Source organism: Silene latifolia, chromosome Y, assembly GCF_048544455.1.
Source record: "Silene latifolia isolate original U9 population chromosome Y, ASM4854445v1, whole genome shotgun sequence".
NCBI classification, from domain to species: Eukaryota; Viridiplantae; Streptophyta; class Magnoliopsida; order Caryophyllales; family Caryophyllaceae; genus Silene; species Silene latifolia.
The window spans coordinates 322251523-322265705 of NC_133538.1; the positions used below are offsets into that span (position 1 = coordinate 322251523).

At 34.9% G+C, this 14183-nt stretch overlaps 1 protein-coding gene across 1 annotated transcript; it reads right to left on the reverse strand.

Annotated features, from left to right (window-relative positions):
* Positions 1 to 10459: 10459 nt before the first annotated feature.
* On the reverse strand, positions 10460 to 11812 carry LOC141631294 (uncharacterized). Its single transcript, XM_074443983.1, has one exon. It carries the CDS (start codon positions 11810 to 11812, stop codon positions 10460 to 10462), a length of 1353 nt encoding a protein of 450 aa, XP_074300084.1.
* Positions 11813 to 14183: the final 2371 nt, after the last annotated feature.

The following is a 14183-nucleotide window of genomic DNA, read 5'->3' on the forward strand; positions in this document are numbered from 1 at the left end:
AAGAAAAGTCACGAACCATCTTGCTTTGAATACAAGATTCGCACATTTCATGAGATTCACAATCAAATGGTGTGGAATACAAGTGAAAACTAGTTTTAATGTGATTTTCAATCGAGAAATGAGAAATAATTTGGGGTCACCAACTCGAGTCTTGTATATATATATATGACATTTTATTTCTAGTTTGAATATAATTACCTTGATTTGTATGGTCTCACCATAAACTTAATCGTGGTATGTTAGGGCACAACGCTTGTTTTAATTGCATAATTGAGAAACCCTTTGCGTTTTATAAAAAACTTGAATTATACTCTTATTTAGACATATTGTACATCATATCGATTATTGAGGTACATTTCTAAATACAAAACTAAAATGAGTACGCTACAACATTCATATGTTCATCGATGAAAAGACAACTACACTAGTCCCATTCATGCAAATTTCTGAACTTATTCTTGTTAGTCGTCATACGATTATTCAATGTTAGGATTTTAAGGATTTACAAAACCCTCAGATTGTATTATGAACAAATCCTCCTCTAAATAACCATTTAGAAAGGTGGTTTTGACATACTTTTGCCATATTTTATAATCATGAAATGTGGAAATTTCTAACATGATTCACAGATTTGTATCAAATACTCGTGATGTGGTAATTGGCAAGAATGCAATTTCAAAGTCGTAGATATTCAGGAAGGAATATGTTGGAGTCACACGACCAACTTCCTAGATCTTTACTTATTTGGGGTTTGTCTCTATTTTAGTGTCTAACATATTCTCTTTCTTACCTAGTTCTATCCTTAACGATTAAGATAGGTACTTACTTCTTTGACTTGAATAATTTCTACTTGATGAAGGCTCATTTTCATATAAATTCCATGTTAATCCTTCACATGGATGAACTTTATAGTGGTATTTGGTCAATCAAAATTTCTAACAAATTAATTTACCAATCTTACATTGTCATGTGCTTAACAACTTAAGTGCTTTGATGATAAGTGTTTAGTTTGAGCAGTAAGACTTTTGAACCATGGATGCATAGAAGATATTATCAAAATATATTTTGATCAAGTACAACTTCTATTCATATTATTCACAAGAGAATATAGTCATGTAAGGAATTTTAAGATGTTAATCTTATAGTTGGATAGAACGATTCCTATCGAGTTCTATGGAATAGAACGATTCCAATGAATCTAGTCCACAACCTATGATACGGTTCATTCTAGAAAGGGATTCTATTTGTCATAAGTAATAGTGGGTCAGCAGAGACTTGTGTTACAATCGAATTGATATTATATATGAGTAGGAGCGATAATAAAGAACAACATAAAACAACGAAATAGTGGAAAAAATAAACATTCATCGTTATATATAAAACATTTAAGAATGTTTTAGCATTTATATAGTGACCTCTACCCAACTATTATAAATAATCCCGATATCCAACTTCATATCAATTCGGGCACGGTGAGCCGAGTCATCCCTAATCAATATAACTCGGTGGATTAACTCTTTAATCGATTCTACTTCTAGAACTCTCGGTCGATAAAATTACTTTAATATTTTTCTCAAGCCCGGAACACATGCGGCTATGGTCGCGAATACTTCCGTTGAGATCAATCCGAATTTCGATGTAGTAACAATTTACCACCCACTTACCCAACATAACAAGTTTAGCACCCAGGTGAGCCGAGCCTACTTCCTTATGAAATTGGGATTCATGGTTCTACTATTTGTTAAGGCGAATTCTCAATTATTATTTAGTGAGAGGTCTTGTCAATTTATTATCTATCTCGTTTAAAGTGAACTAAAGCGGTGAACTAGCGATAATTATAATTGACACAGTTGATGATTCGATAAAAAAGATATGCATGTGAAGTTATGGCAATTTGGCTATGCATGCAAACATATAAATTGAATGCAAAGCAAAACAATAAAATCCTAGTATGGCCTTCCTAAAATAGTAAATCTAATAAACTATTTACAAATTTGGAAACCAACTCCTTTGGTCCCTTAAACTTTATTTGGCACGCAATTCAAGGCAACACCGTCTTTATCGGGACGCCTTTCCTGATGGCACCGTCTTCAAGGATCTCCGGGATAAATAAATTACATAGCTTTTCTACTTTATACATTATAAAAAGAAAAACAAAAATAAAAATAAAAGTAATACGAGATCACATTAATTACAACCGAATCGATATCCCCATTCATTTCGGGAAATATCAATTAAAAACTAAGGCCATACTAATTACAAATTACATAATTCAAAATTATATAAAATAAAACATGACATTCATACTAAAAATGCAGCATTAACATATGTATAAAACATGCCATGTGATGTGCCAAATCGCCCTATTTAAACTAATATCGTATATTCGGTCCGGTTTTATGGATAATTGTGACTATTAACTTTTAGAATCACACAATATTACACAAATCAAATCTATGTCCAAGTTAATTAAAATGACCCTTAGTAGGGCATCATTATGTTCTCTCTTCCTATATTCTATGGGCAAATTTTTATTAAAATTTTGGAATATTGGAAATTTTCCAGAATATACAAAATTATGATTTTGAAATTTTCGAATTTTTATGACTTATTGGGAATTATTTCATTATTATTATGAATAAAAGTGTTTAAACAGCAATAAAATAATATCAATTTCGATTATTGTCAAATATTTAGTGAAGACAAAATTTTTGAGTCCTAAGAAGGTTGGGGTAATTAACTTGGACATAGATTTGATTTATGCAATATTATGTGATTTTAATAAGTTAATAGTCACAATTATCCATAAAACCGGACCGAATATACGATATTAGCTTAAATAGGGCGATTTGGCACATCACATGGCATGTTGCATACATATATAAATACTGCATTTTTATTATGATTGTCATATTTTAATTTATATATAATTTTGAATTATGTAATTTTTACTTAGTATGGCCTTAGTTTTTAATTGATATTTCCCGATATGAATGGGGATATCGATTCGATTGTAATTAATGTGATCTTGTATCACTTTTATTTTTATTTTTATTTTTATTTTTATAATGTATAAAGTAGAAAAGCTATGTAATTTATTTATCCCGGAGATCCTTGAAGAAGGTGCCATTCGGAAAGGCGTTCCGAAAAGACGGTGTTGCCTTGAAGTGCGTGCCAAATGAAGTTCAAGGGACCAAAGGAGTTGGTTTCCGAGTTTGTAAATAGTTTATTATATTTACTATTTTAGGAAGGCCATACTAGGATTTTATTGTTTTGCTTTGCATTCATTTTATATGTTTGCATGCATAGCCAAATTGCCATAACTTCACATGCATATTATTTTTTAATCGAGTAATCGACCGTATCAATTATAATTATCGTAGTTCACCGCTTTAGTTCACTTAAAACGAGATAGATAATTAATTGACAATACCTCTCACTAAATAATAATTGAGAATTAGCCTTACCAAATAGTAGAACCATGAATCCCAATTTCATAAGGAAGTAGGCTTAGCTCACCGGGGTGCTAAACTTGTTACGTTGGGTAAGTGGGTAGTTAATTGTTATTACATCGAAATTTGGATTGAGCTCAACGGAAGTATTCGTGACCGTAGCCGCATGTGTTCCGGGCTTAAGATAAATATTAAAGTAATTTTATCGACCGAGAGTTCTAGAAGTAGAATCGATTAAAGAGTTAATCCACCGAATTATATTGATTAGGGATGTATCGGCTCACCGTGCCTGAGTTAATATGAATTTGGATCTCGGGATCATTTATAATAGTTGGGTAGAGGTCACTATATAAATGCTAAAACATTCTTCAATGTTTTTAGATATAATGATGAATGTTTGATTTTCCCACTATTTCGTTGTTTTATGTTCTTTATTATCGCTCCTACTCAGATATGATATCAATTCGATTGTAACACGGATCTCCGCTAAACCACTATTACTTACGACAAGTAGAATCTCTTTCTAAAATGAACCGTATCATAGGTTGTGGACTAGATCCATAGGAATTTTTCTATTCCATGGAACTCGATAGGAATCATCCTATGCAACTATAAGATTAACATCTTAAAATTTCTTACATACCTATATTCTCTTGTGAAGAATATGAATAAAAGTAGTACTTGATCAAAATATGTTTTGATAATATCTTCTATGCATACATGGTTCAAGGAAGTTGATCGTGTGACACCAACATATTCCTTCTTGAATATGTATGACATTGACATAGCCTTCTTGCGAATTATCACGTCATGAGCATTTCATACAAATTTGTGAACAATGTTAGAAAATACCACATTTCATGATTATGAAATATGGCAAAAGGATGTCAAAAACCACCTTTCTAAATGGGTATTTAGAAGAGGATGTGTTCCTAACACAATCCGAAGTTTTTTTTAAAATCCTTAGAATCCTAACATTGAATTATCCTACGACGACTAGCAATAATAAATTCAGAAATTTACATGAATGGAACTAGGGTAGTTGTCATTTTATCCATGGTTTACTTTTCCTTCTCTAATGTAACTTTATTTCTCGGATTATTTCGCTCGGATTTGATTGTTCTTTACGCCGGATTTTCACGATTGTAATCCCTTCCTCCTTTATTAATAATAATCTTTATTTCATTGCTTTGATTACTTGTTTTACTTCATTTATTCCTTTGCCCTAATTTACTTTTATGCAATTTAATTATCGCTTTAATATGTTGAATGCTGGTTATTTATCTGCTGTTAGTTTTGATAGTTTAATTAGCGATATGAGTAGCTAATTCTAATTCATGTTGGGATTAGGGGATCTACGGTAGGAATGTGACGATGTAGTAAATAGTTTAGATGAGTTAATTGTGAAACTTTGTCACCATAGCAATTTAACTGTATTTTTACCGACTTAGTTGAGTGCACGCTTCTGAGTCATCCCTTTAATCTGGCTAAAATTAACCCCGGATCGGAAGATTGGACTAAATAGGCCTGCTATGAACAGTAGACTACCCTGACGAAGATGGACGTTAAGTTAGTTCTATTTTAGGATATTTAGTGGACCGGAAGGACCTTTCCATATCCGTCTCGCATTAATTTGTCTAAGTTGTTTACAGTTGAGTCACTGGACTACCGCAGTGAACCGAAATCCTGACATGACCTTTCTCTATTTGATAATTTAAATCTATTTTCCTGCCTTTACTGCTCTTGTCTTTACTTCTCTTTCCTTTAAACCTTCTAGTTTAGAAACCCAATTTAAACAACCCCCCATTTGTGACCAAATAGACGGACTTCTACAGATATCTTGCCTCCCTGAGGAGATCGACCTGACTTCCCTAGCTATATAGTTAGTTTAGTTAGTTTATTTTTTATAGGTATACGACAGACGTATCAGGTTCCTCGACCGATCGAGTGAAACCATAATCTTTTATCACCTGGTCGAAACAATGATTCCAACTCCGAGAAGCTTGCTTAAATCCATAAATTGAACGTTTAAGCTTGCACACTTTCTTAGGATTTTCAGGATCTATGAAACCTTCGGGTTGTACCATGTACAATTCCTCCTCCAAATAACCGTTTAAGAAGGCGGTTTTCACATCCATTTGCCAAATTTCATAGTCATGAAAAGCGGCAATTGCTAAGATTATCCGAATGGAACGCAACATAACTACGGGTGCAAAAATTTCATCATAATGCAATATGTGCACTTTAGTGAAACCTTTTGCCACTAGTCGTGCTTTATAGGTATCTGGTTGCCCGTCTATAGAATGCTTTATTTTGTAAAGCCATTTGCACTGAAGAGGTTGTACCTTGTTAGGTAAATCAACAAGATCCCATACGTCATTCTCATACATGGAGTCCATATCGGATTGCATGGCTTCAAGCCATAGCTTAGATTCGGAACAGGTCATGGCACCTTTATAGGTAGCGGGTTCATTACTCTCTAGGAGCAAAACGTCATTTTCCTCGACCATCCCAATGTATCTATCTGGAGGATTAGAGACTCTACCTAACCTCCTAGGTTCCTGAGGAATGTTAACCGTATTATTAGTTGAAGAAACATCTTCTTCCATCTGTTCCTCAGTTGTTGTTTCTTGAATCTCCGACAGCTCGAAGGTTCTATTACTTGACTTGTTCTCGAGAAATTCTTTCTCCAAGAACTTTGCACTAGCCGCAACAAAAACTCGATGTTCGGTAGGCGAATAGAAGTAATGACCAAACATTCCTTTTGGATAGTCAATAAAGTATGTCTTGACCGATCACGGGCCGAGCTTATCCTTGTATCTCCACTTGACATAAGCCTCGCAGCCCCAGAGCCAAATAAAGGACAAGTTAGGGACCGTTCCCTTCCCCATTTCATACGGAGTCTTGTCGAAAACTTTAGACGGAGTTCGGTTAAGTATAAGAGGAGCTGACAAAAGAGCAAAGCCCCATAATGAATTAGGTACTACCGTGTGCTCATCATGGATCGAACCATATCAAGTAGTGTTCGATTTCTCCGTTCGGACACACCATTTAATTGAGGTGTTCCAGGTGGAGTTAACTGTAAAACTATTCCACAGTCTTTAAGGTGTTGATCAAACTCATTTGAAAGATATTCGCCACCACGATCTGAACGTAGTGCTTTAACCTTTCTTCCCAGTTGGTTCTCAACCTTATTTTGGTATTCCTTGAATTTTTCAAAAGACTCACTTTTATGATTCATTAAGTAGACATATCCGTATCTACTCAAATAATCCATGAAAGTGATAAAATATCTATATCCGTCTCTAGCGGTAATTGACATAGGTCCACATACATCAGTTTGTATGAGTCCTAATAGGTCATTAGCGTGCATTCCAGCATCTTTGAAGGAAATTCGAGTCATTTTGCCGATAAGACACGATTCACACGTGCCAAATGATGAGAAATCAAATGTGGAGATAGTCCCATTATCAATGAGTTTCTTTACACGTTTTTCATTTATGTGTCCCATTTGACAATGCCATACATAAGTTTGATCTTTGTCACCGACCTTTAATTTCTTATTATTCACATGTAATATTTCTGTGGTTTGATCTAAGATATAAATTTCATTCATGGAAACTGCTTTGCCATAAACCATCTCATTAAAAGAGAAAATACAACTATTGTTCTTTATTGAAAATAAAAAACCGTCTTTATCAAGTACGGAAACAGAAATAATATTCTTAGATAAACTGGGTACATAGTAAAAGTTATATAAATATAACTCAAAACCACTAGGGATCTGGATTACGTTTGTTCCCTTTGAGACTGCAGCAACTCTTGCTCCATTCCCGACTCGCAGATCCACATCACCCTTTGCGAGGGGTGTGATGTGTTTTAGGCCCTGCAAATGATTACACAGATGAGAACCACAACCAGTATCAAGTACCCAAGTTTCAAAACTTGCATGGTTAATCTCAATCATATGAATATAAGATGACATACCAACAGGAGTGACGCGGCCTGCTTTTATGTCCTCACGGTACACGGGACAGTTCCTCCTCTAATGCCCAGTCTTGTGACAATGGTGGCACTCAACGTTACCGTCCTTGCTCTTTGCCTTGCCTTGTGAGCCACTAGTCTCACCAGGCCCACTCTTACCGTTTCCTGACTTCTTAAACTTTGGCTTTCCTACAGTTAGGTCGCCGTGAGCTTTTCCCTTACCCTTATTCTTGTTGGAAATCATGAGAACATCTTGCTTCATGCTCCCACTCAATTTCATATCCTTCTCGTTCTGTACGAGAAGTGAGTGTAGTTCATGAGGACTTTTCTTCATGTCATTCATGTAGTAATTTGCCCAGAAAAGGGCAAAACCATCATGAAGTGAATGAAGCATACGGTCAATAACTATGGTCTCACTGATTTTGCAATCAAGTGCCTTCAGTTTCTCGACATTCTCAATCATGTTAAGAATGTGTGGGCTAACCGGTTAGCCCTTATGGAGTTTCGCATCAAAGAAACGACAGGTATGCTCATAAGTAACGATTCTCGGTGCTTTTGAGAACTCATTAGTGAGCGTGGTGGAAATCTTGTTTGCACCATGGGCAATGAAGCGTCTTTGAAAATTGGTTTCCATTGCAAAAATGAGTATATTCTTTATCGCACCCGCTTCCATGACGAAGTCACTATAAGCAAGTGACTCGTTAGCTCTTGCATTGGGGCCTGGGTTTGGCGGTATTGGCTCAGTTAAGTACTTGAGCTTACCGTCAGCAATGGCAGCATTACAGAATGATGCCTCCCAGTCCGCAAATTTGGACCTGTCATTCTTCAATCGTGTGGACTGATTCATGTGGTCCATGAGAGTTTTGAGCCAGGACTCGCGTGCAAGTGTGGCACTTAGCATAGGGATATCATTATTTCCAGCCATTTTTTGTAAGCAGTATTATCAATATAAAACGAATTCTACACTGCGGAAAAAAGAAAAATATAATAAGCATACTCATCGTTATGATTTAAGTCTAATGCAAAACTGTTATAATGCGAAGACTCAAGCATTTATACAATTGACCTCCCTCAAGAATTATATATATGATCCCAAGACTCAATTATCTGTAAATTGATAAGCAACCTCTTGGCTAATTCTACTGTTAGAATTCTTGGTTGATAAATTTCTATAAATTCTATCTGTAGTCCATCAAAATCACGAGAAACTCTCCGGATTATAATGTTGAGGTAAAATAAGTCAACACAAACTACTTACCCAACGTAGAAGGGGTCACATGGAGAGTAAGGTCCTATATGCCTACCGACGAAGAAGGGATTCATAGTTGTTTGGCCTTATAAAGACTAGTCTCAATTTTATTTTAGAGGAAGATCCCATCAATTTTATTTTAATTCATTTTAAGTGAACTAATATCAAGCATGCGAGAATGAATAAATTAAGATGATGGCTTAAAAAGTGTGCCATCTTTATGTCCATGATAAGTAACATTCAAATTATATGAGTCAATTTTCATGCATATTAGTAGGTGGTTTGGTTTAGGCGGAAAATGATGCACTAACTATCATGCGTAGAAAAGCAACAAGAATGAAAAAAACGAAAACAAAAACAAAGTCCTAGTGTGTCCTATCTACCAAAATGAACATAAATACAACTTTGGAATCCTTCCTAGGACCCGAGAAGCTTCTCTTGATGTTCCATCTTGGTCCATGTAGCGGGAGTGAGCAATCCAATCTCCATCTTTAGTCTTCTCAAAATTACAATTAATAAATTACAAAATAAACGTATTTACATTCTAATTTCAAAACCATAATATTAAAGAAAACCAAAGGATATTCGAGATCTCAAAATTACATCAAGACTATGTTTCCATCATTACGAAAACATAATCAACTAAGGCCACACTAAGTAATACATAAATTACAACCGATTGCAAAAATACGTAAATAAACCATTCAACAATTCATAAAACTAAATAAAATGCATCAACTATAAATTAACCATTCAAGACATAATTCCTTAATTATGTAGAGTAATTTATCCAAACCACCTATTTTAAAATGATCAAAATTATGTGACAATTCCTCAATTACTCACAATAATTCCAATCTTAATACATATTAACTTGTAATATGAATTAATCTAACATTATTTTAAACCACTTTAAAATAATTGGGTATCTATAATTTGTGAACTTTTTCACAACATACAATCATACATTATGGATTTAATGTATAACATAAACGGCCAAAACACAACAAAAACGAGAAATTTTTTTTTATTGCTCTCGGCATTTACCCTAAAAACGAAAAAAAAACAGTTTTTTTTGTTTTTTTTCTCGGCATTTGCCCATAAAATCAAATAACAGCTTTTTTTTTTTACTTTTCTCTCAAAAAAAAACATTTTTATGTGAACAATTTGTTTAATGTTGCTACTAGAACAAGATTGGCATAATCATCAACTTTTAATTTAAACATAGATCCAAACTAGGTGATTCAATTTAACCTCTTAAAATGAATATCTAAATTATGATTAAATCGATTATCCGAATATTTGATTCATCACAATTGATTTGAACATTATTAAATTAATGAATCATGATTCTAAACAACAATTTAAAACCATGTATGCCAAAACTATATAGTAAAAACAAATGAACATCAACAAACAAAACGATTTCCATTTACATTTTAATTTAATTCTTATTAAATCAAAACATCTACAAATTTATCATATTATCATCTTAATATATTAAAACAACAATATCAATAAATCAAAATGGAAACAAAGCATAAAAAAAAAAAAAAACCTCTCGGAAAAAAAAAAAAAATTGTCACGGCCGAAAGTTTTTTTTTTCTTCAAATTTTTTTTTTTTTTTTTTTTTTTGCAAGAAGGGTAGTTCTCATATATTCCAAAAATAAGAGGATTACATGAGTTTCTTACAAAGAAATATAACCTCTATACTATGACAACATTTTAGCTCCCCTATCTATACAAGTATACAAGTATACCTGTATACCTCTCTTTAATCTACAAAAACAGGTCTCTCATTAAGAGCTACCACTACTTCTGTGTATACAGCATCATTTACAGTATTTAGTATCAAAGTACTGACTATTAGTTGAATCTCCTTTACAAGCTGATTAGTTGATCTCTCTTTCCCTTCAAAAATTCTCAGATTCCTTTCAGTCCAGAGTGATGAAACTAGGCATCCCAGACTACATCTGACCCACTTATGTTTCCAATGCTTCTTTTTGTGTCTACTGTTTGCCCATAGTAGAAGGGACTCCAGATCAGTGCAGGGTGTATTGAGATTTATCCAGTGCTTGATGGAAGATAGCACATCAGTGTAGTAGTCACAACTGAAAAACATATGGGAGGCACATTCAGAGTCTTGCTTGCATAAGCAGCACCTATTTATCAGAATTCGACCCTTTCCCATTAATTGGTCAACAGTAGGTAACTTCTGCTGCACAACCATCATGAGAGTTACTCGATGTCGTGGAACCATAGTACCTCTGGAGATAGCTTTGTATACTGGCATGACAATAGAACTTTCACGCAGAGCATCATAGGCTTTCCTCAGGGAGAATTTGTGATTGACAAGGCATTGCTCCAAAACTCCCTCAGCTGCCTGCAAGCTGCCAAACTTGGAGATACACTCATTCCTTACTTGGATGATTACCCTGATGCAATCAGAATAGTACTCTTTAGCAGTAAGAGTCCAAATTGTGCATTGATTAGTTAGGTAATTACTAGTCCAAAGGTTCCATATTGCCCCTCTGCCATGGTCTAGGCACCAGAGCCATTTAAGCATAATAGGCTGATTCCATTTGCCAATATCTTTAATCTGAAAGCCACCCTCTTCCCAGGGAAGACAAATGCTTTGCCAGCTTTTAAAAATGATCCTCTTAGTACCATCGTTCTTGCCCCAGAACAAATCTCTACTGAGCTTGACAATACCTTTAATGATTTGCTTGGGCAGTAGAAGACCAGTACACCAAAAATTGCAGAGTCCAAACACTGCAGAATTAAGTACTTGAATCCTACCAGCATAAGAGAGGTGCTTAGTAGAAAATTGGCCAGCTAACATTTGTATTTTAAGTAAAAGACCATCAAACATTTCAGTAGTAAGTCGTGAAGAATGAATTGGCAACCCTAAATATCTGAAAGGAAATCTCCCTTCATGAATGCCAACAACTGCAAGGATCTGAGCTTTAATATTGCTTGGCACACCTCCCAAATAAGCTTCAGCCTTCTCCAGATTAGCATTGAGGCCAGACCATTGAGAGAAGGTAGCCAGAATATTTACAACATGTTGAATAGAAGGTAAGTCTCCTCTGGTGAAGACCTCAAATTTTTTTTTGTTTAAATCCATTTATGAAAATCATATAAAATAATTTCGTAGCCTAAGCTCTGATACCACTTGTGGGAAATATCGGTATATTTCATCAAGAAAATTTTCGGATTATAACAAAATTATGAAATATCAAATTGCTAGTCATAAACGAATTGTATAAACAAAAGAATAGAGATTAGAATTAACTTTCAATCCTAGCAATTTGGCCTAAGAAAAAAATACCGAGATCGATATTCTCTTAATCGTTGCACCCAAAATGCTCCGAGAAATGCCATTCCTTTTGCTAGAATGAGATCCCTAATTTCTAATGATTTTAGGGTTTTTGTGATGTGAGAATTAGGTCAAAAAAAAAGTAAAGAAAATCCTCCCATTTCTTTTTCTTTTAACCGTCCAAGTGAGCAAAATAAGGAAGATATTTTTCTTCCTTTTTTTCTCACTTTGACCGAAAAAACCACCAACCAAAATAAGGAGATAATCTTCTTATTTTGGTAGTTCTCATATTGTATAAAATGTGTATATTTATCAATTGTCAATTATGTCAACACGTATTTAATAAGTCCACACACAACAGTTTGTAGTCGATTTATTAATACCGGTCTGTCAATCATTTATTATGACAATGTCGTATAATATATACTTTAACTATAAATATCGCATATTTATAATTTGCTAATTAAATATAACTGGTTACGTTTAATTAAGAATTAACATCTTAATTCGTTTAAGCTAACATTATACACATTAATTAAATATAACAGTTTATATTCAATTTACGAATTAACAATTAATTCGTCTCAGCTGATATTATTTAATTGTATTAAATAATCGACTCATCATCACATTGACTAACCTTTTAGTCAAATACATGGACTAACCTTTTAGTCATGTAAGGCATCACATCCTTTAGGTGTGACTTTTAGGGACCAGTTGATCACCGCCATCAGTATGATAATAACGTCAAACTTCTAGCAAGCTAACCGTTATTAATAAACGTTAATCAACTGATAAAATACTAAGTATACCATGTGAACCTATAAGAGATTTATACATGTTATCACACTAACTGTGGAGGACACTAGCTCCAACAAGATTTTCGTAGAGATGTTTTTCGTGTTTCGGATGATGAAACAATGAAGCACAAACGTCCCTATTTATACAAAACAATCAGCGCTTTCTTCCGAAAAAGGGGGAAGCTCACTTCCATTGCCTATGGCCTCGCGCCTCTTTAGGCTTGTCCTCAGGATCCGCACCTTGATTTGTCCCTATCAAGTTGTGTTTCTTCCTGACACCTAATTTTTCTCGCCTCAAGGCTCGCGCCTCTTCCGGCCTATCTGGGAATTTTTGTGTTTTCTCACACTCACATTTCTTTGTTTTCGCGTTATACGAAATATTAAACCTACGGGTTTTTCTATTATTTTATTATAGGGGAAGGGCTAGTCGCCCCGATCCGCGACGGATCGTTGCCATGTCAGTCGAAAATTCCGAAAATTTTTCCCTTTTTCGCATTTTCCACAAAAATCGAAAATTGATAACACAACGTCAATTTTTCCACAAAAATTCAGACTCTTGCAAATACGAGTCTTGATCTTGCAAATATCAAATCAAATACACTCGCAAAATCTCTTTTGAAATTCATCTACGATGGTTTGAGTTTTAGTTTTTCCGGGTTACAAATCAATTTTCGGCAAAATTCGACGCAATTTAATTCAAACACGAATTAATTTCTCAAAATTTCAAATCAATTTCTTTTGAAAAATCCAAACGTGATGACTTGTTGCGGAATTTTTAAAATTTCTTTTCAAAATTCAATTTTGACTTCGAGTAATTGTCGTTATTTTTGTTTTCATCAAATGCTCTTGCGTGTTTACATGTGCGCATACGTGCTACCTATTGCCTGTTTTCTACACTAACGATGCAAGAACAAATGCAAAGCAAAAAAAGCTAGACGAAAATAAACTACAAACCAAAAATACATATATACAAACCGCCTAACGCAAAATGTATATATATACAAACAAAAGTCCAAAACAAGGACAAATAGCTACAACTACTCAACGCCTACCGGTGGGCCAGTCTCGGTCTCACGAGGAGTCGCAGGCAAAGCAGACACCATCTCCTGCTCGGGCCCCCTCTCCGGAGAACTCTCCAACGTCTCGTAGTCCATCGTGACGCGAAGCTCCTCCGCCGCAGCCAACTGAGACCTAAGAGAGGCAATCTTCGCATCTCGGCTCCGCAACCCGTCCTCGCGACGCCTCAGCTCCTGGTCCTGACTGATGATCCCCATCCCCTGTGAATTGATCATCGACCTCGCTGCATCCAACTCAGCACGGACCCGAGCAAGCTCCGCCGGATCCGCAGTACCCTGCAAAACACAATACAGGTCATTAAG